The sequence below is a fragment of the Heptranchias perlo genome, chromosome 10, assembly GCF_035084215.1.
Source record: "Heptranchias perlo isolate sHepPer1 chromosome 10, sHepPer1.hap1, whole genome shotgun sequence".
NCBI lineage: Eukaryota > Metazoa > Chordata > Chondrichthyes > Hexanchiformes > Hexanchidae > Heptranchias > Heptranchias perlo.
In genome coordinates, this window is record NC_090334.1 from 82479858 (window position 1) to 82505027 (window position 25170).

Here is a 25170-nt window from a genome sequence, read left to right on the forward strand (position 1 = left end):
CCAGTCTGTACCCCGAACACCTGCCCCATTTATCCCAGAGTCCGTACCCCGAACACCAACACTGCCCCTTTATACCCAGTCTGTACCCCAAACACCAACTCTGCCCCGTTTATACCCAGTCTGTACCCCGAACACCAACTCTGCCCCTTTATACCCAGTCTGTACCCCGACCACCAACACTGCCCCATTTATACCCAGTCTGTACCCCAAACACCAACTCTGCCCTGTTTATACCCAGTCTGTACCCCGAACACCAACTCTGCCCCTTTATACCCAGTCTGTACCCCAAACACCGACTCTGCCCCATTTATACCCAGTCTGTACCCCGAACACCAACTCTGCCCCTTTATACCCAGTCTGTACCCCAAACACCAACTCTGCCCCATTTATACCCAGTCTGTACCCTGAACGCGAACACTGCCTCATTTATACCCAGTCTGTACCCCGAACACCAGCGCTGCCTCATTTATACCCAGTCTGTACCCCAAACACCAACTCTGCCCCATTTATACCCAGTCTGTACCCCAAACACCAACACTGCCCTGTTTATATCCAGTCTGTACCCCAACACCAACACTGCCCTGTTTATACCCAGTCTGTACCCCAACACCGCCCTGTTTATACCCAGTCTGTACCCCAATCACCAACTCTGCCCCATTTATACCCAGTCTGTACCCCAACACCAGCACTGCCCCATTTATACCCAGTCTGTACCCCAAACACCAGCACTGCCCCATTTATACCCAGTCTGTACCCCAAACAGCAGCACTGCCCCATTTATACCCAGTCTGTACCCCAACACCAGCACTGCCCCATTTATACCCAGTCTGTACCCCAAACACCAGCACTGCCCCATTTATACCCAGTCTGTACCCCAAACACCAGCACTGCCCCATTTATACCCAGTCTGTACCCCAAACACCAGCACTGCCCCATTTATACCCAGTCTGTACCCCAAACACCAGCACTGCCCCATTTATACCCAGTCTGTACCCCAAACACCAGCACTGCCCCATTTATACCCAGTCTGTACCCCAAACACCAGCACTGCCCCATTTATATCCAGTCTGTACCCCAAACACCAGCACTGCCCCATTTATATCCAGTCTGTACCCCAAACACCAGCACTGCCCCATTTATACCCAGTCTGTACCCCAAACACCAGCACTGCCCCATTTATACCCAGTCTGTACCCCAACACCAACACTGCCCCATTTATACCCAGTCTGTACCCCAACACCAACACTGCCCCATTTATACCCAGTCTGTACCCCAACACCAACTCTGCCCCATTTATACCCAGTCTGTACCCCAAACACCAGCACTGCCCCATTTATACCCAGTCTGTACCCCAACACCAACTCTGCCCCATTTATACCCAGTCTGTACCCCAAACACCAGCGCTGCCCCATTTATACCCAGTCTGTACCCCAACACCAAGACTGCCCCATTTATACCCAGTCTGTACCCCAACACCAACACTGCCCCATTTATACCCAGTCTGTACCCCAACACCAACACTGCCCCATTTATACCCAGTCTGTACCCCAAACACCAACACTGCCCCATTTATACCCAGTCTGTACCCCAACACCAACACTGCCCCATTTATACCCAGTCTGTACCCCAAACACCAACACTGCCCCATTTATACCCAGTCTGTACCCCAAACACCAGCACTGCCCCATTTATACCCAGTCTGTACCCCAAACACCAGCACTGCCCCATTTATACCCAGTCTGTACCCCAAACACCAACTCTGCCCCGTTTATACCCAGGGTCAGGGGTCACGCTCTCAGGTTAGAGGTCACGCTCCGGCCCAGGCCAGGTGTGGTGCCAGGCCCCCTCGGCCCCCTGGTACAGCAGCAGGCCCGCAGGTCCCTCAGGGGCTCTAACCCACCCCAGGCCCCGGGCTGTCCCGGTCGCGCAGGCCTCACTCGGAGCTGGGCCCAGAACCCAGGCCTCCGCCTCCCGCCCTTCACAGTCTGCACCCACCTGAGTGTAGTGAACCCGCATCGGCCGCAAAAACCGCGAGTCGCTGCAGGGCCCGAGCACCACCTCACTCACCGCCTCCATCACCGAACCGCCGCGGGCGGGACCGGGCTGTCACTCACCGGGAGGGGGCGGGACCGGACTGTCACTCACCGTGAGGGGGCGGGGCAGGACTGTCACTCACAGAGAGGGGGCGGGACCGGGCTGTCATTCACAGGGAGGGGGCGGGGCAGGACTGTCACTCACCGGGAGGGGGCGGGGCAGGACTGTCACTCACCGGGAGGGGGCGGGACCGGACTGTCACTCACCGGGAGGGGGCGGGGCAGGACTGTCACTCACCGGGAGGGGGCGGGGCAGGACTGTCACTCACAGGGAGGGGGCGGGGCAGGACTGTCACTCACCGGGAGGGGGCGGGACCGGACTGTCACTCACCGGGAGGGGGCGGGGCAGGACTGTCACTCACCGGGAGGGGGCGGGGCAGGACTGTCACTCACAGGGAGGGGGCGGGACCGGGCTGTCACTCACCGGGAGGGGGTGGGATTGGAGTGTCACTCACCGGGAGGGCAGGCGGGGCAGGACTGTCACTCACCGGGAGGGGCGGGGCCGGGGCTGTCACTCACCGGGAGGGGGTGGGATTGGAGTGTCACTCACCGGGAGGGGGCTGGACCGGGCTGTCACTCACCGGGAGGGGGCGGGACCGGAGTGTCACTCACTGGGAGGGGGAGGGGCAAGACTGTCGCTCACCGGGAGGGGCGGGGCCGGGGGTGTCACTCACCGGAAGGGGGAGGGATTGGAGTGTCACTCACCAGGATGGGGCGGGACCTGACTGTCACTCACCGGGAGGGGGCGGGACCCAACTGTCACTCACTGGGAGGGGGTGGGACCCAACTGTCACTCACCAGGAACGGGGAGGGTCCGAACTGTCACTCACAGGGAGGGGGCGGGACCGAACTGTCACTCACAGGGAGGGGGCGGGACCGAACTGTCACTCACCGGGAGCAGGCGGGTCCTGGCTGTCACTCAATGGATGGGAGGGACCAGATCGTCACTCACCGGGAGGGGGTGGGTACTGACTGTCACTCACCGGGAGGGGGTGGAGCTAGACTGTCACTCACCGGGAGGGGGAGGAGCTAGACTGTCACTCACCGGGAGGGGGAGGAGCTAGACTGTCACTCACTGGGAGGGGGAGGAGCTAGACTGTCACTCACCAGATGGGATGTAACAACTCGTTCAAAGAGCCAACACAGGCACGATGGACTGATTGGCCTCCTTCTGTGCTGTACCATTCCATGATTATACATCGAAATAAAACATAGACGATTGTGTTGAAATATCTGCAGATGAAACGGAAAGAGACCGAGGTGTCTCAGTAAACTCAAAGCTAAACACGTCCCACAAATTCAGAGCAGCAATCAACAAAGCCAACAGGATGTTGAACTACAGAAACATAACATTCGAATGCAAGTCAAAGTAGATAAAGAGCGAGCTTTAGTGTGCTCTAATCAGACTGTACCTTGAATACCGTGTCCACCTCTGGTCGACAATAAACAAGAGAGACATTCAGTCACTGGAGGCAGGGCAGAGAAAAAGCCATGTGGCTGATCGCCTCCTGTCAGGGGCCTGAGTGATGAGGAAAGACTGGAGAGACTTGGGCTCATCATTGTGGAAAGGAGGCACTTGCAAGGTGATCTTATAGAGGGATGTAAAATTGTTAAGAGTATAGAAAAAGTTAACCCAGAATAAATGAAACTTTGAGAGTAGCATTAGTGGGCGCAGGTTCAAACTGGAGAGGGCTGCTTTTAGGACGGATATCAGGAAATTCTTCTTCACACAAAGAGTGATCAATATGTTCGATAAATTGCTAGTTAGAGTAGTGGAGGCAAAAACTGTGGAATCATTTAAGAAACAGTCGGACACCATAATGGGGTGGGGGGAGACATTTGGATCTCTGGATGGATGAATCAATTGGTCTGAAGGACCTTTTCCTTATCCATAATTATCTTGTGATTTTGTGAAAATTTCCCGCCCCCCACCCCCAACTTCTACCACCATTGGTCCTGAACTCAATCAATCAAAAATGGAATGATAAAGTAGATCAAACCTTGTTGGACTTTGCATGTCACGCCTATAGGTATTTCTGTGACTATTATAGGGAATAGCAGCCCCTGTGTTTATTTTAGGGTGTAGCAGCCCCTGTGTATATTATAAGGAATACCAGATCGTGTGTATATTATAGGGAATAGCAGCCCCTGTGTATATCATAGGGGAAAAGCAGCCCCTGTGTATATTGTAGGGAATAGCAGCCCCTGTGTATATTATAGGGGAAAAGCAGCCCCTGTGTATATTATAGGGAATACCAGATCGTGTGTATATTATAGCGGAAAAGCAGCCCCTGTGTATATTGTAGGGAATAGCAGCCCCTGTGTATGTTATAGGGGAAAAGCAGCCCCTGTGTATATTATAGGGAATACCAGATCGTGTGTATATTATAGCGGAAAAGCAGCCCCTGTGTATATTATAAGGAATACCAGATTGTGTGTATATTATAGTGGAAAAGCAGCCCCTGTGTATATTATAAGGAATAGCAGTCCCTGTGTATATTATAGGGAATAGGAACCCCTGTGTATATTGTAGAGAATAGCAGCCCCTGTGTATATCATAGGGGAAAAGCAGCCCCTGTGTATATTGTAGGGAATAGCAGCCCCTGTGTATATTATAGGGGAAAAGCAGCCCCTGTGTATATTATAGGGAATACCGGATCGTGTGTATATTATAGCGGAAAAGCAGCCCCTGTGTATATTGTAGGGAATAGCAGCCCCTGTGTATGTTATAGGGGAAAAGCAGCCCCTGTGTATATTATAGGGAATACCAGATCGTGTGTATATTATAGCGGAAAAGCAGCCCCTGTGTATATTATAAGGAATACCAGATTGTGTGTATATTATAGCGGAAAAGCAGCCCCTGTGTATATTATAAGGAATAGCAGTCCCTGTGTATATTATAGGGAATAGGAACCCCTGTGTATATTGTAGAGAATAGCAGCCCCTGTGTATATTATAGAGGAAAAGCAGTCCCTGTGTATATTATAAGGAATAGGAGCCCCTGTGTATATTGTAGAGAATAGCAGCCCCTGTGTATATTATAGAGGAAAAGCAGTCCCTGTGTATATTATAAGGAATAGGAGCCCCTGTGTATATTGTAGAGAATAGCAGCCCCTGTGTATATTATAGAGGAAAAGCAGTCCCTGTGTATATTATAGGGAATAGGAGCCCCTGTGTATATTGTAGAGAATAGCAGCCCCTGTGTATCATATAGAGAATAGGAGCCCCTGTGAAAATAGGAACAAGAGTAGGCCATTTAGCCCCTCGAGCCTGTTCCTCCATTTAATGAGATCATGTCTGATCTGTGACCTAACTCCATATACCCGCCTGAGCCCCATATCCCTTAATATCTTTGGTTAACAAAAATCTAATCAATCTCAGATTTAAAATTAACAATTGAGCTAGCATCAACTGCCATTTGCGGAAGAGAGTTCCAAACTTCTACCACCCTTTGTGTGTAGAAATGTTTCCTAACTTCGCTCCTGAAAGTCCTGGCTTTAATTTTTAGGCCATGTCCCCTAGTCCTAGACTCCCCAACCAGGAGAAATAGTTTCTCTCCATCTACCCTGTCAGTTCCCTTTAATATCTTGAAAATTATATTATAGGGGAATTGCAGCCCCTGTGCATATTATAGTACACAGTACCCTCCCCTTCAAATCTGCCATCATCACCCCCCTCCTCAAAAAAACCACCCTTGACCCCTCTGTTCTTGCAAACTACCATCTCATCTCCAACCTCCCTTTCCTCTCCAAAGTCCTTGAATGTGTTTTCGCCTCCCAAATCCATGCCCATCTTTCCCACAACTCCATGTTTGAATCCCTCCAACCAGGTTTCCGTCCCTGCCACAGTACTGAAACGGCCCTTATCAAAGTCACAAATGACATCCTATGTGACTGTGACCGTGGTGAACTCTCCCTCCTCATCCTTCTCCACCTGTCTGCAGCCTTTGACATGTTTGACCACACCATCCTCCTCCAACCCCTCTCCTCCGTCGTCCAGCTGGGTGGGACTGCTCTCACCTGGTTCCATTCTTATCTATCCAGTCGTAGTCAGAGAATCAATGGCTTCTCTTCCTGCTCCTGCACCGTTAACTCTGGAGTCCCCGAAAGATCTATCCTTGGCCCCCTCCTACTTCTAATCTACATGCTGCTCCTCGGCGACATCATCCGAAAACACGTCAGGTTCCACGTGTATGCTGACGATGCTCAGTTTGGATTCCGCTGGGACCACTCGGCTCCAGACCTCATTAGAGCCCTGATCCAAACATGGAGAAGGAGCTGAATTCCAGAGGTGAGGTGAGAGTGACTGTCGTTGATATCAAGGCAGCATTTGACTGAGTGTGGCATCAAGGAGCCCGAGTAAAATTGAAGTCAATGGGAATCAGGAGGAACAATCTTCAATGGCTGGAGTCATACCTAACACCAAGGAAGATGGTAGTGGTTGTTGGAGGTCAATCATCTCAGCCCCAGGTGTTGCTCAGGGCAGTGTCCTAGGCCCAACCATCTTCAGCTGCTTCATCAATGACCTTCCCTCCATCATGAGGTCAGAAATGGGGATGTTCGCTGATGACTGCACAGTGTTCAGTTCCATTCGCAACCCCTCAAATAATGAAGCAGTCCGTGCCCACATGCAGCAGGACCTGGACAACATCCAGGCTTGGGCTGATAAGTGGCAAGTAACATTCGTGCCAGACAAGTGCCAGGCAATGACCATCTCCAACAAGAGAGAGTCTAACCACCTCCCCTTGACATTCAACGGCATTACCATCGCCGAATCCCCCACCATCAACATCCTGGGGGTCACCATTGACCAGAAACAAAACTGGACCAGCCATATAAATACTGTGGCTACAAGAGCAGGTCAGAGGCTGGGTATTCTGCGGCGAGTGACTCACCTCCTGACTCCCCAAAGCCTTTCCACCATCTACAAGGCACAGGTCAGGAGTGTGATAGAATACTCTCCACTTGCCTGGATGAGTGCAGCTCCAACAACACTCAAGAAGCTCGACATCATCCAGGACAAAGCAGTCCGCTTGGTTGGCACCCCATCCACCACCCTAAACATTCACTCCCTTCACCACCGGCGCACTGTGGCTGCAGTGTGCACCATCCACAGGATGCACTGCAGCAACTCGCCAAGGCTTCTTCGACAGCACCTCCCAAACCCGCGACCTCTACCACCTAGAAGGACATGAGCAGTAGGCACATGGGAATGCAACCACCTGCACGTTCCCCTCCAAGTCACACAGCATCCTGACTTTGAAATATATCGGCGTTCCTTTATCGTCGCTGGGTCAAAATCCTGGAACTCCCTTCCTAACAGCACTGTGGGAGAACCTTCACCACACGGACTGCAGCGGTTCAAGAAGGCGGCTCACCACCACCTTCTCAAGGGCAATTAGGGATGGGCAATAAATGCTGGCCTTGCCACGACGCCCACATCCCATGAACGATTAAAATAAACAACTCCATCCCTCACCCTGGCCACTGTTGAGGCTGAACGAGACCTTTCGCAACCTTGGCATCCTATTTGACCCTGAGATGAGCTTCCGACCACATAATCTGCTCCATCAACAAGACCACCTACTTCCACCTCCGTAACATCGCCCGTCTCTGCCCCTGCCTCTGTTCATCTGCTGCTGAAACCCTCATCCATGCCTTTGTTAGCTCCAGACTTGACTATTCCAATGCTCTCCTGGCCGGCCTCCCATCTTCCACCCTCCATGAACTTGAGCTCATCCAAAACTCTGCTGCCTGTATCCTAACTCGCACCAAGTCCCATTCACCATCATCCCTGTGCTCGATGACCTCCATCGGCTACCAGTCCGGGAACACCTCAATTTTAAAACTCTCATCCTTGTTTTCAAATTCCTCCATGGCCCTCGCCCCTCCCTATCTCTGTAAACCTATTTTTTTTTTATTCGTTCACGGGATGTGGGCATCGCTGGCAAGGCCGGCATTTATTGCCCATCCCTAATTGCCCTCGAGAAGGTGGTGGTGAGCCGCCTTCTTGAACCGCTGCAGTCCGTGTGGTGACGGTTCTCCCACAGTGCTGTTAGGAAGGGAGTTCCAGGATTTTGACCCAGCGACAATGAAGGAACGGCGATATATTTCCAAGTCGGGATGGTGTGTGACATGGAGGGGAACGTGCAGGTGGTGTTGTTCCCATGCGCCTGCTGCCCTTGTCCTTCTAGGTGGTAGAGGTCGCGGGTTTGGGAGGTGCTGTCGAAGAAGCCTTGGCGAGTTGCTGCAGTGCATCCTGTGGATGGTGCACACTGCAGCCACAGTGCGCCGGTGGTGAAGGGAGTGAATGTTTAGGGTGGTGGATGGGGTGCCAATCAAGCGGGCTGCTTTATCTTGGATGGTGTCGAGCTTCTTGAGTGTTGTTGGAGCTGCATTCATCCAGGCAAGTGGAGAGTATTCCATCACACTCCTGACTTGTGCCTTGTAGATGGTGGAAAGGCTTTGGGGAGTCAGGAGGTTAGTCACTCGCCGCAGAATACCCAGCCTCTGACCTGCTCTCATAGCCACAGTATTTATATGGCTGGTTCAGTTAAGTTTCTGGTCAATGGTGACCCCCAGGATGTTGATGGTGGGGGATTCGGCGATGGTAATGCCGTTGAATGTCAAGGGGAGGTGGTTAGACTCTCTCTTGTTGGAGATGGTCATTGCCTGGCACTTATCTGGCGCGAATGTTACTTGCCACTTATCAGCCCAAGCCTGGATGTTGTCCAGGTCTTGCTGCATGCAGGCTCGGACTGCTTCATTATCTGAGGGGTTGCGAATGGAACTGAACACTGTGCAGTCATCAGCGAACATCCCCATTTCTGACCTTATGATGGAGGGAAGGTCATTGATGAAGCAGCTGAAGATGGTTGGGCCTAGGACACTGCCCTGAGGAACTCCTGCAGCAATGCCCTGGGGCTGAGATGATTGGCCTCCAACAACCACTACCATCTTCCTTTGTGCTAGGTATGACTCCAGCCACTGGAGAGTTTTCCCCCTGATTCCCATTGACTTCAATTTTACTAGGGCTCCTTGGTGCCACACTCGGTCAAATGCTGCCTTGATGTCAAGGGCAGTCACTCTCACCTCACCTCTGGAATTCAGCTCTTTTGTCCATGTTTGGACCAAGGCTGTAATGAGGTCTGGAGCCGAGTGGTCCTGGCGGAACCCAAACTGAGCATCGGTGAGCAGGTTATTGGTGAGTAAGTGCCGCTTGATAGCACTGTCGACGACACCTTCCATCACTTTGCTGATGATTGAGAGTAGACTGATGGGGCGGTAATTGGCCGGATTGGATTTGTCCTGCTTTTTGTGGACAGGACATACCTGTGCAATTTTCCACATTGTCGGGTGGATGCCAGTGTTGTAGCTGTACTGGAACAGCTTGGCTAGAGGTTTGTTCCAGCCCTACAAACCTCCAAGATCTCTGCGTTCCTCCAATTCTGGCCTCTTCCGCATCCCCGATTTTAATTGCTCCACCATTGGCGGCTGTGCCTTCACCTGCCTAGGCCCCAAGCTCTGGAATTCCCTCCCTAAACTTCTCTCTCTCCCTCTCCTCCTTTAAGACACTCCTTAAATCCTACCTCTTTGACCAAGCTTTTGGTCACCTGGCCTTATATCTCATTATGTGTCTCGGTGTCAAATTTTGTTTGATAATCGCTCCTATGAATCCCTTGGGACATTTTACTATATAAATAAAGGCGCTATATAAATGCAATTTGTTGTTGTTAGTGTTGAATAGCAGCCTCTGTGTATATTATAGGGATTTGCACCCCCTGTGTATATTATAGGGATTTGCACCACTGTGTATATTACAGTGATTTGCACCCCAGTGTATATTATAGGAATTTTCACTCTGTGTATTTGAGAGGGATTTGCACCCTCTGTGTATATTATAGTGATTTGCACCCCCAGTGTATATCATAGGGATTTGCATCCTGTGTATATTAAAGTGATTTGCACCGCCTCTGTTTATTACAGTGATTTGCACCCCCTGTGTATATTATGGTGATTTTCACCCCAGCGTATATTATAGGGATTTGCACACCCTGTGTATATTATAGTGATTTGCACCACAGTGTATATTATAATGAATTGTACCCCCTGTGTATATTATAGTGATTTGTACCCCCAGTGTATATTATAGGGATTTGCACCCCCTATGTATAGTATAGTGATTTGTACCCCCTGTGTATATTATAGTGATTTGCACCCCCTGTGTATATTATAGTGATTTGCACCCCTTGTGTTTATTTCAGTGATTTGCACCCCCAGTGTATATTATAGTGATTTGCACCCACTGTGTATAGTATAGTGATTTTCACCCTGTGTATATTATAGTGATTTGCACCCCCAGTGTATATTGTAGTGATTTGCATCCCCAGTGTATATTATAGTGATTTGTACCCCCTGTGTATGTTATAGTGATTTGCACCCCTGTGTATATTATAATGAATTGTACCCCCTGTGTATATTATAGTGATTTGCACCCCCAGTGTATATTATAGTGATTTGTACCCCAGTGTATATTATAGTGATTTGTACCCCAGTGTATATTATCGGGATTTGCAGCCCCTGTGTATATTATAGTGATTTGTACCCCCTGTGTATATTTTAGGGATTTGCACCCCCAGTGTATATTATAGTGATTTGCACCACCTGTGGTTATTATTGTGATTTACACCCTGTGTATATTATAGGGATTTGCACCCTGTGTATATTATAGTGATTTGCACCCCAGTGTATATTATAGGGATTTGCACCCTGTGTATATTATAGTGATTTGCACCCCCTGTGTATATTATAGGGATTTGCACCCTGTGTATATTATAGTGATTTGCACCCCCAGTGTATATTATAGGGATTTGCACCCTGTGTATATTATAGGGATTAGCACCCTGTGGTTATTAATGTGATTTGCACCCCCTGTGTATATTATAGTGATTTGCACCCCCTGTGTATATTATAGTGATTTGTACCCCCAGTGTATATTATAGTGATTTGCACCCCCAGTGTATATTGTAGTGATTTGCACCCCAGTGTATATTATAGGGATTTGCAGCCCCTGTGTATATTATAGTGATTTGCACCCCATGTGTATCTTATAGTGATTTGCACCCCCGTGTATATTATAGTGATTTGTACCCCCTGTGTATATTTTAGGGATTTGCACCCCCAGTGTATATTATAGTGATCTGCACCGCCTGTGGTTATTATTGTGATTTGCACCCCAGTGTATATTATAGGGATTTGCACCCTGTGTATATTATAGCGATTTGCACCCCCTGTGTATATTTTAGGGATTTGCAACCTGTGTATATTATCGTGATTTGCACCCCCTGTGTATATTATAGGGATTTGCACCCTGTGTATATTATAGGGATTAGCACCCTGTGGTTATTATTGTGATTTGCACCCCCTGTGTATATTATAGTGATTTGCACCCCCTGTGTATATTATAGTGATTTGCACCCCCTGTGTATATTATAGGAATTTGCACCCTGTGTATATTATAGTGATTTGCACCCTGTGTATATTATAGGGATTTGCCCCCTGTGTATATTATAGTGATTTGCACCCCCTGTGTATATTATAGGGATTTGCACCCTGTGTATATTATAGTGATTTGCACCCTGTGTATATTATATGGATTTGCACCCTGTGTATATTATAGTGATTTGCACCCCCTGTGTATATTATAGGGATTTGCACCCTGTGTATATTATAGTGATTTGCACCCCCTGTGTATATTATAGGGATTTGCACCCTGTGTATATTATAGTGATTTGCACCCCCTGTGTATATTATAGGGATTTACACCCTGTGTATATTATAGGAATTTGCACCCCAGTGTATATTATAGTGATTTGCACCCCCTGTGTATATTATAGTGATTTGCACCCTGTGTATATTATAGTGATTTGCACCCCCTGTGTATATTATAGGGATTTGCACCGTATGTATATTATTGCGATTAGCATCCTGTGTATTTGTATCAAATGCCCGAATCCACTATTTTAAGCTGTTTAAAATAACCGAGTTAACGCCCAGAGTATTGCAGTTTATTATGAATGCTTTCGTATGATGACATTGTTGAGACTGATTTCCCTGTGCGTATTATTTAAAAGAAAAATGTGAAAGTGAGTGACTCATTCAATAATTATTCCCTGTCAATTCTCTGCCTCCAAGTATCTTTATTTCGAATCTGTTCCACCCACTGTAAATGTTAGTGTTAATGGCATTGAGGAGAATGCTGCCATTCTCTGTTACGTCCCTCCCGTATCCCCTTATTGTACCAAGGAACCATATCACAACACCACAGGAAATTCAACCCATTGTGGCCACTTCTCTTTCTCCATCGTCAATAGCAACCGGAGTTTGTTATCCAAGATTACGTTGTGAAAAGAGAACGGAACACCTTCCAGTCTCGGGGAATTCCCAAAACCTGACTCGCTACCTTCCAAACTCATGGAGTCACGCACTCACCCACTGCATCCTCACTCACAACTTTCACTCTACCATCTGAGAGAGAGAGAAAGAGAGAGGGGCATAGAGAGAGATGGGGAGGATGGGGGGATGGACAGAGAGAGAGTGAGACAGCGACAGAGAGAAAGAGAGAGGGAGAGGGATAGAGAGAGAGGGGGAATAGAGGGATAGAGAGACAGAGAGACAGAGAGAAGGGGATTGAGAGAGAGGGGTAGAGAGTGCAAGAGAGACAGGGACAGCGAGATACAGAGAGAGAGGGATAGAGAGAGAGGGTGATAGAAAGATAGACAGAAAAAGTGAGAGAGAGACAGGGGGAGACATGGAGAGAGCCACAGAGGGAGAGACAGAGAGAGATAGAGAGAGACACAGAAAGGGAGAGAGAGACAGAGAGAGAGCGAGACAGAGAGAGAGAGACAAAGAGAGAGAGAGAGAGAACGAGAGAGACAGGGAGCGACAGAGAGACAGAATGTGTGACAGCGGCAGAAGGTAGCAGTCTGGCCAGTGCTGTGCAATAACTTTAAGACCTGGGTTTGAATCCATCTCCATATTGGTGTCTGTTTCTGTCTCTGCCGCTGCTTGTGTATGTGTGTCTCTCTTTACCTGTGTCTATCTCTTTCTCTGTCTCTCTGTCTCTTTGTCTTTTTTTGTATCTCTAGCTCTTATTTTGTGTGTGTGTGTGACTCTGTTTCCATTTTTCTGACTCTCAATGCGTGTTTCTCTCTCTGTCTCTCTCCCCCTGTCTCTTTCTACCACTGTTTCTCTCTGTCTCTCTCTCTGTCTCTTTCTCTCTGTCTCTCTCTTTTTTTTCTCGGACTGAAACCTTTACTCCCTCTCATCCCAGTCATTCCCCCTGGTCTGGCCATCACCTTTGCTCCCTCAGTTCCAAGGTGCCCACTTGAGCATATCTTGTGCACATCTGGTTTGTCCAACATCAGCAAAAGATTGGAAGTGGTGTTTCACCAGGATCAGTGCTGGGACCACTGTTGTTCACCATTTACGTAAACGATTTGGACTCTGGAATCGGAAGTACAATTTCAAAATTTGCGGACTTCACCAAATTAGGGGGTTAATACTGAGAAGGACTGCAACAAAATACAAGAAGACATTAATAAACTTGCAGAATGGGCACATAATTGGCAAATCAATTTCAATAGCAATAAGTGTGAGGTGGTACATTTTGGTAGGAAGAATAAGGGGGCCACATACTGATTGGATAATAAGAGTCTAAATGGGGTGGAGGAGCAGGGGGATCTAGGGTTACAGATACACAAATCACTAAAAGCAGCAACGCAGGTTAATAAGGCCATAAAAAAGCAAACCAAGTACTAGGGTTCACTTCTAGAGGGATAGAATTGAAAAGCAGAGAAGTTATGTTAAACTTGTATCGAACCTTGGTTAGACCACACTTGGAGTACTGTGAGCAGTTCTGGTCTCCATATTATAAAAAGGATATAGAGGCACTGGGGAAGGTGCAAAAAAGATTCACAAGGATGATACCAGAACTGAGAGGTTATACCCATCAGGAAAAATTGAACAGGCTGCGGCTCTTTTCTCTAGAAAAGAGAAGGCTGAGGGGTGACCTGATAGAGGTCTTTAAGATTATGAAAGGGTTTGATAGGGTAGATGTGGGGAAGATGTTTCCACTTGTGGGGGAGAGCAGAACTAGGGGACTATAAATATAAGATAGTCACTAATAAATCCAATAGGGAATTCAGGAGAAACTTCTTTACCCAGAGAGTGGTTAGAATGTGGAACTCGCTACCACAAGGAGTAGTTGAGGCGAATAGTGTAGATCCATTTAAGGGGAAGCTGGATAAACACATGAGGTAGAAAGGAATAGAAGGATATGCTGATAGGTTTAGATGAAGTAAAGAGGGAGGAGGCTCGTGTGGAGCATGGACCTGTTGGGCCGAATGGCCTGTCCATTCTATGTAATTCTGTGTAATCACCACATCTGGCTGGAGAATGTCAAGTGCTATTGGACTTCAGTCTCTTCTGTCAAATCACCCACTACTCCAAGATCATTTGGAGTAAACCCCGGCTTCAATTCTCCACTACCAACCGTCTCCTTAAACCCCTCTCCCCTGTCCCCTCCACCCTCACCTCCAACAACAAGTGCGAGCAGCTCATGGACTTCTTTCTCACTAAGGTTCAGCTGCCTCTGCTACTCCCCCCCCCCCACTTCCCATTGCCCACCAAGCCAAACCTGCCCCCAGGCTCCCCCTCCAACCTAGTTCTGAACCCGTGTTTCTCTCCTATCTCCCTTCATGCCCTCTCTGAGGTCGTCTTGCCCATTGGACCCACCTCCTATCTTTTGACCCCACTCCCACTAAATTGCCCAACTTCCCTTCCTGACCACCATGCTAACTGACGTCGTGAATGGTTTCATTTCCTCAGGTAACGTTCCCTTCTCCCCTTCAAAACTGCCATCATCACCCGCCCTCTCAAAAAAACCCACCCTCGAGCCCTCTGTCCTTGCAAACTATCGCCCATGTCCAACTTACCTTTCATCCCAAATCCATGCCCATCGGTCTTGACTCAGTGGGTAGCACTCTCACCTCTGAGTCAGAAGGATTCGAGCCCCACTCCGAAGACTTGAGCACAAAACCTAGGCTGACACGCCCAATTGCAGTACTGAGGGTGCACTGCATTGCCGGAGGTACCTGAGTGGCTTTAAGAGTCAACCATGCAGTGTGGGATTGGAGACACGTGTATGCCCAGACCAGGTCGGTTCCCTTCCCTGAAGGACATTAGTCAGCCCCTTGGGTTTTTACGACAATCTGGCAGCTTCCATTGTTCTTATTCTGCTGCCGGCCCAGAAATGACCAGATTTTACCAGAAATCAATTTCACAATTTGCCAATGGTGGGATTTGAACTCACGGCCTAGTATTTGATCATGAGGTTATAGCCCTGATCCTCGGGGAGCACAGCTCACCTGTGGGAACTGCCCTGTGTGGTGAGGAAGAAAAAGAATGTTTGTTTCTCAATTTGAAAACACAACAAAAATTGTCCCAAACCGACCTCCTTTGTCAGTAAATCCAAACTCTCCAGTGAACTAAATGCTGCTTCCCCGCCAATCTTAGGATCACCTCCTCTTTTTTTTGTTGTTTTTGTTTCCCCCTGTGGCTTGTTTGCTTCGAGGCAATTTACATCAGTGTTTATTAATCAGTAATTACAGGTTCACCCACCTCACTGAACCAAGGGGCACAGCTGCTTGTCCCAGCTTTGATCTGAGTTTTTGTTTTATTTAAAAATTTCACTTTGCGTAAAGCGGATTTTAACAGAGCCCCGCACAGCTTGCCAACACCAACAATTGCTTGTAGCAGCCTTCGATTCGGGAACACAACCACTTTTAGAATCATAGAATCACAGAGTGTTACAGCATTGAAGGAGGCCATTCGGCCCATCCTGCCTGTGCCAGCTCTTTGAAAAAGCTGCCCAATTTAGTCCCGCTGCCCAGCTTTTTCCCCATAACCCGGCAAATTAGTCTAATTGCCTTTTGAAAGTTCCTATGGAATCTGCTTCCACCATCCTTTCAGGGAGTGTGTTCCAGATCGAAACAACCCTCTGTGTGAAAACATTTCTCCACATTTCCCCTCTTGTTCTTTTGCCAATTATTTTCAATCTGTGACCTCTGGTTACCGACCCACTTGCCAGAGGACACAGCTTCTCCCCATTTGCTCTGTCAAAACCCCTCATTATTTTGAATACCTCTATTAGGTCACCCCATAACCTTCTCTGTTCCAAGGAGAACAATCCCAGCTTCTCCAATCTCTCCACGTAACTGAAGTCCCTCATCCCTGGTATCATCCTGGTAAATCTCTTCTGCACCCTCTCCAAGGCTTTGACATCCTTCCTGAAGTGTGGTGCCCAGAATTATATAAAATACTCCAGCTGAGGCCTAAGACCATAAGACCATAAGAGATAGGAGCAGGAGTAGGCCATTCGGCCCCTCGAGCCTGCTCCGCCATTTAATGAGATCTTGGCTGATCTGATTTTTACCTCAACTCCACTTTCCTGCCTTTTCCCCATATCCTTTGACTCCCTTGCTGATCAAAAATTTGTCTAACTCAGCCTTGAATGTATTCAATGACTCAGCCTCCACAGCTTTTTGGGGTAAAGAATTCCAAAGATTCACGACCCTCTGGGAGAAGAAATTCCTCCTCATTTCTGTCTTAAACGGGCGACCCCTTATTCTGAGACTATGCCTCCTAGTTTTAGATTCCCCCATGAGGGGTAACATCCTCTCAGCATCTACCCTATCGAGTCCCCTCAGAATCTTGTATGTTTCAATAAGATCTCCTCTCATTCTTCTAAACTCCAATGAGTATAGACCCAACCTGTTCAATCTTTCCTCATAAGACAACCCTTCCATACCCAGAATCAACATAGTGAACCTTCTCTGAACCGCCTCCAATGCAAGTATGTCCTTCCTTAAATAAGGGCACCAGAACTGTACGCAGTACTCCAGGTGTGGTCTCACCAGCACCCTGTACAGTTGTAGCATGACTTCCCTGCTTTTATACTCCATCCCCCTAGAAATAAAGACCAATATTCCCTTTGCCTTCCGGATTACCTGCTGCACCTGTATGTTGACTTTTTGTGTTTCATGTACGAGGACACCCAGATCCCTCTGTACCGCAGCATTTGGTAGGATTTCTCCATTCAAATAATATTTTGCTTTTTTATTTTTGCCCATTCTCTTAACCTGACAATATCCCTTTGCAGACACTTTGTGTCCTCATCGCAACTTGCTTTTCCACCTATCTTTGTATCATCATCAAATTTGGCCACAAGACACTCTGTTCCTTCATCCAAGTCATTGATATATATTGTAAATAGTTGAGGCCCCAGCACTGAGCCCTGTGGCACCCCACTAGTTACAGTTTGCCATTTTGAAAATGACCCTTTTATCCCGACTCTTTGTTTTCTGTTCGTTAGCCAATCCTCTATCCATGCCAGTATATTACCCCCAACACCATGAGCTCTTATCTTGTGCAGTAATCTTTTATGTGGCACCTTATCGAATGCCTTTTGGAAATCCAAATATACTGCATCCATTGGTTCCCCTTTATCCACCCTGCCCGTTACTTCCTCAAAGAACTCTAATAAATTTGTCAGACATGATTTCCCCTTCATAAAACCATGTTGACTCTCCTTGATTGTATTATGAGTCTCCAAATGTCCTGCTGATGAATAACCAGTGATTTGTAAAGGTTTAGCATGACTTGCTTGTTTTTTTATTCAATGCCCCTATTTACAAAGCCAAGTATCCCATACGCTTTCTTAACCGCCATATCAACTTGCCCTGCCACCTTCAAAGATTTGTGAATATGCACATCCAGGTCCGTCTGATCTTGTAACCCCCTCAAAATAGTACCATTTAGACTAAACTGCCTCTCCACGTTGTTCCTCCCAAAGTGCATCATTTCATACTTATCCGCATTAAATTTCATCTGCCACGTGTCTGCCCATTTCCACCAGTCTATCTAAGTCCTCCTGAAGTCTGCTGCTAGCCTCCTCACTATTTACCACATTGCCAAGTTTTGCATCATTCACGAACTTCAAAATTGTACTCCCTATATCCAAGTCCAGGGGCCCGATTTTAGCACCCGCGACCGGGTGCGTTCTCGGCGGGGGGCCCCCGAAAATCCCGAAATCCAGGTGCGGGACCGGATCGCGCCTCGATTCCGCCCACTTCCGGGTTCCCTGATGACGCGCCGGCGTGCGCGCGCAGCCCCCGCTGGTGGGAATCCCGCAGGCAATTAAAGCCAGCGGGATGCCACTTGAGAGTATTTACTTTGCTTGTTCAGGTCATTAACTGACCTGATTAAGGGACTGTGTGTGATTTTGGATAAACATGGGACTGTTTCACACACTGGGGGAAACAGTCCCAGTTGAAATGGACGTGTTGCAGCTATCAGCCTGTGGCAGCTGCAAAGGTCCATTTGACAGGTCGGGGGGGAGACCCTCACCCATTGCAGGAGGCCACTCTGTCACTTGGGACAAAGTTTGGCCTCCACCACCCTCCTCCTGATGGTCGAAGTCACCAACCTGCACACTTACCCCGGGGTCCGGAGACATGTACCTACCTTGCGGACCCCTTCAGATGTATATCTTGCGGATGGGGGCCGCCGTAGCTGCAGTCATGACCTCCTCGGAGGGCAAACAGCATCACCAGCCTCACCAGCCTCGCCATCCACGCCGTCCACCTCTGACACGTGGAGCTCCACAACAGAGTGCTGTGACACATCCACCTGTACAGCAGGAGGGAGGGCAACCGCAGAGAGAGATGCGTCGCAGGGGGCACTACCCTCGCCACAGGGTCCACAGACCGAGGCTCAGCTTCCTGGACCTCTCTGAGCAGCAGTGCACACGGAGGCTCAGAGTCACTCGACATGTAGCCGTGGACATCTGCAGCCTCTTTCATGCCGAGCTGCTCCTGGCTGGCCCGTGCACCATCTTCCTACCTGTCGATGTCAAAGTTACCACTGCCCTCCCGAACATCTGCTCCACAGCCTTCCAGGCTGCAACCGGGGACATCCCCGATGTCTCTCAGTCGTCTGCGCAGAAGAGCCCTGCAAATACACCTACACCCACTCTGCAGTGACACACTGGGTGGCATCAGTGGTGGGTCCTCATAGGGATACCCAGGAGCGGGCATTATTGCACAAACCGGACAGGATTCGCGAAGACATGGCAGTAGTGGTGCCAATATAATGTGTGATGTGAGTTGTTCTTTAATTCAATAGAAGTAAGAACCATGACCAACCCTCAAACACCCTTGTGCATCCCCTTCATGCTGACGACACGTTTGCCTTACGCTGCCTACTGCACATATGTGATGCATGCCCTGTGGCTGCAGCACAGGTGGTGGCAGGTTGAGTGAGGCTGGCCGTGAGAGAGATGCACGAGAGGGTGAGTATGGGATAGAGCCAAGAGATTGTATGAGGATTGGGTTGCGTGTTAGTGGCGGGATGAGTACTGGCGAGGTGAGTAGGTGCAGGTAAGGTGAGGATGAGGTTTGAGTGGGTATGAGGGGTGATGTGACAGAGTAGTGTTGGCAGTGCCGAAGGAGATGTGGGGTGGGGGCAGTGTTGTGGCAGACGGAGTGTAGGGGAAAGACTACGTGTTCTCACTGCGGCTGACCTACTGAGGTCATTGGACCGCCTCCTGCACTGTATGCAGGTGGGCGATATGTTGGTGGTGCAGGTGACCTCCTCTGCCACCTCGAGCCAGGCCTTCTTGGTGGCAGAGGCGGGCCGCTTCCTCCCGCCCGCCGGGTGGAAGATCTCTGTCCTCCCCCTCCTCCTCACCCCATCTAATGATACCTGGGGTGAGGCATCATTAAACTGGGAGCAGCCTTACCCCTGGGCTGCTCCATGCTGTAATTTTTTCTATTTGTTGAAGCATCTGTCAGTGGAGGACTGCCCCTTTAAATAGAGCGCCTCCAGCTGACAGAGCTCACTGCGCATGCGCAGCCCGCCCGACGCACAGATCAGCAGTGGGGAACCCGGAGGAGCAGGTAAGTGGATCCAATTAGTGTGTTGCCTGCTACGATCGCGCGGGAAACCCACTAATTTCACCGGGTGCGTTGAAAACACGCCCACTGGCCCACCCGCCGAGAACCCGCACCCCTGGTAAAATCGGGCCCCAGGTCTCTGTTTCTCTCACATTCCCGGGTACTTGTACCTGTAGAATGAAACTGAATCCTGTCATAAACTCATTACCAGAGTGAGTGTTTGAGTGCTTTTTTAAAGGTATACTTCCACATTTACTTTTTTTCTGCAGGGGAAGGAACCCTCTTCCCCTTTTATCAACCACTGTCCCATCAAACACTCCCAGGGCAGGTACAGCACGGGTTAGATACAGAGTAAAGCTCCCTCTACACTGTCCCATCAAACACTCCCACGGCAGGTACAGTACGGGTTAGATACAGAGTGAAGCTCCCTCTGCACTGTCCCATCAAACACTCCCACGGCAGGTACAGCACGGGTTAGATACAGAGTAAAGCTCCCTCTACACTGTCCCATCAAACACTCCCAGGGCAGGTACAGCACGGGTTAGATACAGAGTAAAGCTCCCTCTACACTGTCCCATCAAACACTCCCAGGGCAGGTACAGCACGGGTTAGATACAGAGTAAAGCTCCCTCTACACTGTCCCATCAAACACTCCCAGGGCAGGTACAGCACAGGTTAGATACAGAGTAAAGCTCCCTCTGCACTGTCCCATCAAACTCTCCCAGGGCAGGTACAGTACGGGTTAGATACAGAGTAAAGCTCCCTCTGCACTGTCCCATCAAACACTCCCAGGGCAGGTACAGCACGGGTTAGATACAGAGTAAAGCTCCCTCTACATTGTCCCATCAAACACTCCCAGGGCTGCTACACCATAACAGACATCCGGGAGTGAGTTACAGATGGAATCAAATCAAAGGATGCGGGGGTTTTCTACATAGAATACCAGATACCCGGGACTGAGTTACAGGCTGGAATCTACTTGAGGGGTTTGGAGGGTTTATATATAAAATAACAGATACACGAGAGTGAGTTACAAGCCAGAATCTAATCGAGGGGTTCGGATGATTTATATATAGAATAACGGGTAGCCGGGATTGAGTTGCAGGCGTTTTAAAAATTCGTTCATGGGATGTGGGCGTCGCTGGCGAGGCCGGCATTTATTGCCCATCCCTAATTGTCCTTGAGAAGGTGGTGGTGAGCCGACTTCTTGAACCGCTGCAGTCCGTGTGGTGAAGGTTCTCCCACAGTGCTGTTAGGAAGGGAGTTCCAGGATTTTGACCCAGCGACGATGAAGGAACGGCGATATATTTCCAAGTCGGGATGGTGAGTGACTTGGAGGGGAACGTGCAGGTGGTGTTGTTCCCATGTGCCTGCTGCTCTTGTCCTTCTAGGTGGTAGAGGTCACGGGTTTGGGAGGTGCTGTCGAAGAAGCCTTGGCGAGTTGCTGCAGTGCATCCTGTGGATGGTACACACTGCAGCCACAGTGCACTGGTGGTGAAGGGAGTGAATGTTTAGCGTGGTGGATGGGGTGCCAATCAAGCGGGCTGCTTTGTCCTGGATGGTGTCAAGCTTCTTGAGTGTTGTTGGAACTGCACTTATCCAAGCAAGTGGAGAGTATTCCATCACACTCCTGACTTGTGCCTTGTCAATGGTGGAAAGGCCTTGGGGAGTCAGGAGGTGAGTCACTCGCCACAGAATACCCAGCCTCTGACCTGCTCTTGTAGCCACAGTATTTATATGGCTGGTCCAGTTAAGTTTCTGGTCAATGGTGACCCCCAGGATGTTGATGGTGGGGGATTCGGAATCTAATTGAAGGGTTCGGATGGTTTACATATAGAATATCAGATCCCGGTCCAGATGGGATGCATCCTGGGTTACTGAGGGAAGTAAAGGTGGAAATTACAGAGGCTCTGGCCACAATCTTCCAATCCTCCTTAGATATGGGGATGGTGCCAGAGGACTGGAGAATTGCAAATGTTACACCCTTCTTAGAAAAAGAGTATAATGATAAACCCAGCAACTACAGGCCAGTCAGTTTAACCTCAGTGGTGGGGAAGATTTTAGAAATGATAATTGGGGACAAAATTAAGAGTCACTTGGACAAGTGTGGATTAATAAAGGAAAGCCAGCATGGATTTGTTAAAGGCAAATCGTGTTTAACTAACTTGATTGAGTTTTTTGATAAGGTAACAGAGAGGGTTGATGAGGGCAATGCGGTTGATGTGGTGTGTATGGATTTTCAAAAGGCGTTTGATAAAGTGCCATATAATTGGCTTGTCAGCAAAATTGAAGCCCGTGGAATAAAAGGGGCAGTGGCAGCATGGATACAGAATTGGCTAAGTGACAGAAAACAGAGAGTAGTGGTGAGCGGTTGTTTTTTGGACTGGAGGGAGGTATACAGTGGTGTTCCCCAGGGGTCAGTACTAGGACCACTGCTTTTCTTGATATATATTAACGATTTGGACTTGGGTGTACAGGGCACAATTTCAAAATTTGCAGATGGCACAAAACTTGGAAATGTAGTAAACAGTGAGGAGGATAGTGATAGACTTCAAGAGGATATAGACAGGCTGGTGGAATGGGCAGACACGTGGCAGATGAAATTTAATGCAGAGAAGTGTGAATTGATACATTTTGGTAGGAAGAATGAGGAGAGGCAATATAAACTAGAGGGTACAACTCTAAAGGGGGTGCAGGAACAGAGAGATCTGGGGGTATATGTACACAAATCATTGAAGGTGACAGGGCAGGTTGAGAAAGTGGTTAAAAAAGCATACGGGATCCTGGGCTTTATAAATAGAGGCACAGAGTACAAAAGTAAGGAGGTTATGATGAGCCTTTATAAAACATTGGTTCACCCACAACTGGAGCATTGTGTCCAATTCTGGGCACCGCACTTTAGGGAGGATGTGAAGGCCTTAGAGAGGGTGCAGAAGAGATTTACTAGAATTATTCCAGGGATGAGGGACTCCAGTTACATGGATAGACTGGAGAAGCTGGGGTTGTTCTCCTTAGAGCAGAGAAGGTTGAGAGGAGATTTGATAGAAATGTTCAAAATCATGAAGGGTTTAGATAAAGTAAATAAAGAGAAAATGTTCCCATTGGCGAAAGGGTCGAGAACCAGAGGACACAGATTTAAGGTGATTGGCAAAAGAACCAAAGGCGACATGAGGAAAAACTTTTTTACGCAGCGAGTGGTTATGATCTGGAATGCACTGCCTGAAAGGGTGGTGGAAGCAGATTGAATTGAGGCTTTCAAAAAGGAATTGGATAAATACTTGAAGGGAAAACTTTGCAGGGCTACGGGGAAAGAGCCAACTGGATTGCTCTTACAAAGAGCTGGCACGGGCTCGATGGGCCGAATGGCCTCCTTCAGTGCTGTAAATGTTCCATGGTTCTATGATTCTATTCCTGGGAGTGAGTTACAGACTGGAATCTAATCGAGGGGTTCAGGGGGGGTTTATATACAGAATAACAGATACCCGGGAGTGAGTTACAGACTGGAATCTAATCGAGGGGTTCGGGGGGTTTATATATAGAATAACAGATATCCGGGAGTGAGTTACAGACTGGAATCTAATCGAGGGGTTCGAGGGGGGTTTATATACAGAATAACAGATACCCGGGAGTGAGTTACAGACTGGAATCTAATCGAGGGGTTCGGGGGGTTTATATATAGAATAACAGATACCCGGGGGTGAGTTACAGGCTGGAATCTAATCGAAGGGTTCGGGTGGTTTATATATAGAATAACAGATACCCGGGAGTGAGTTACAGGCTGGAATCTAATCGAGGGGTTTGGGGGATTTATAGAAAGAATAACAGATACCCGGGAGTGAGTTACAGACTGGAATCTAATCGAGGGGTTCGGGGGGTTTATATATAGAATAACAGGTACCCGGGAGTGAGTTACAGGCTGGAATCTAATCGAGGGGTTCGGGGGGTTTATATATAGAATAACAGATACCCGGGAGTGAGTTACAGACTGGAATCTAATCGAAGGGTTCGGGTGGTTTATATATAGAATAACAGATACCCGGGAGTGAGTTACAGGTTGAAAGTTGAAGGGTTGAGCTGACGAATGAAGCGGTGGTTGCCGAGAGATATTATGTAAATGCTATGAACAGACAGCCTTTCCAATCTTTACCTTTGGTGTCGTCGCTTTATCTGCGATGTGTTGGGCAGTGATACAGGCCAGGGACGCTGGCTGTTCATTTATAGCTGACCCTCCCATTCCCTGCTGCTCCCATTATCAGCAGCCGGACACAATTTGCTCACTAGACGTTGTGAGTGGTGACTTCCCTCGCTCCCGGCAGATGTTGTGAGTGGTGAATCCCCCCTCCCCCACCGGCCTCCCTCGCTCCCGGCAGATGTTGTGAGTGGTGAAGCCCCTTCTCCCCCAACTGACCTCCCTCGCTCCCGACAGATGTTGTGAGTGGTGAAGCCCCTCACCCCCAACTGACCTCCCTCGCTCCCGACAGATGTTGTGAGTGGTGAAGCCCCCCCTCCCCCAACTGACCTCCCTCGCTCCCGACAGATGTTGTGAGTGGTGAATCCCCCCACCCCCAACTGACCTCCCTCGCTCCCGACAGATGTTGTGAATGGTGAAGTCCCCCACCCCCCACCGGCCTCCCTCGCTCCCGACAGATGTTGTGAGTGGTGAAGCCCCCCCTCCCCCAACTGACCTCCCTCGCTCCCGACAGATGTTGTGAGTGGTGAATCCCCCCACCCCCAACTGACCTCCCTCGCTCCCGACAGATGTTGTGAATGGTGAAGTCCCCCACCCCCCACCGGCCTCCCTCGCTCCCGACAGATGTTGTGAGTGGTGAAGTCCCCCACCCCCCACCGGCCTCCCTCGCTCCCGACAGATGTTGTGAGTGGTGAAGTCCCCCACCCCCCCCCCCCCGGCCTCCCTCGCTCCCGACAGATGTTGTGAGTGGTGAAGTCCCCCACCCCCCCCCCCCCTGGCCTCCCTCGCTCCCGACAGATGTTGTGAATGGTGAAGCCCCCCACCACCCCCCCCGGCCTCCCTCGCTCCCGACAGATGTTGTGAGTGGTGAAGTC

The 25170-nt window shown here is 49.1% G+C and overlaps 1 protein-coding gene and 1 long non-coding RNA gene across 3 annotated transcripts in view; one reads left to right on the forward strand and one right to left on the reverse strand.

Moving 5' to 3' along the window:
• The window catches only part of nudt14 (nudix (nucleoside diphosphate linked moiety X)-type motif 14), a 112367-nt gene extending 110246 nt beyond the window's left edge, over positions 1-2121 (reverse strand). Inside the window, exon 1 of one of the 2 annotated variants that reach the window (XM_067991081.1) lies at positions 1996-2121. In XM_067991081.1, coding sequence (XP_067847182.1) covers positions 1996-2076 — 81 coding nt within the window. In that variant the 5' untranslated portion in view covers positions 2077-2121. The remainder of the gene's footprint in view (positions 1-1995) is intronic. The other variant, XM_067991082.1, reaches the window with a different exon arrangement.
• LOC137326733 (uncharacterized) overlaps positions 1-25170 on the forward strand; it is a 186705-nt gene that overhangs the window by 2004 nt on the left and 159531 nt on the right. The window lies entirely within an intron of this gene.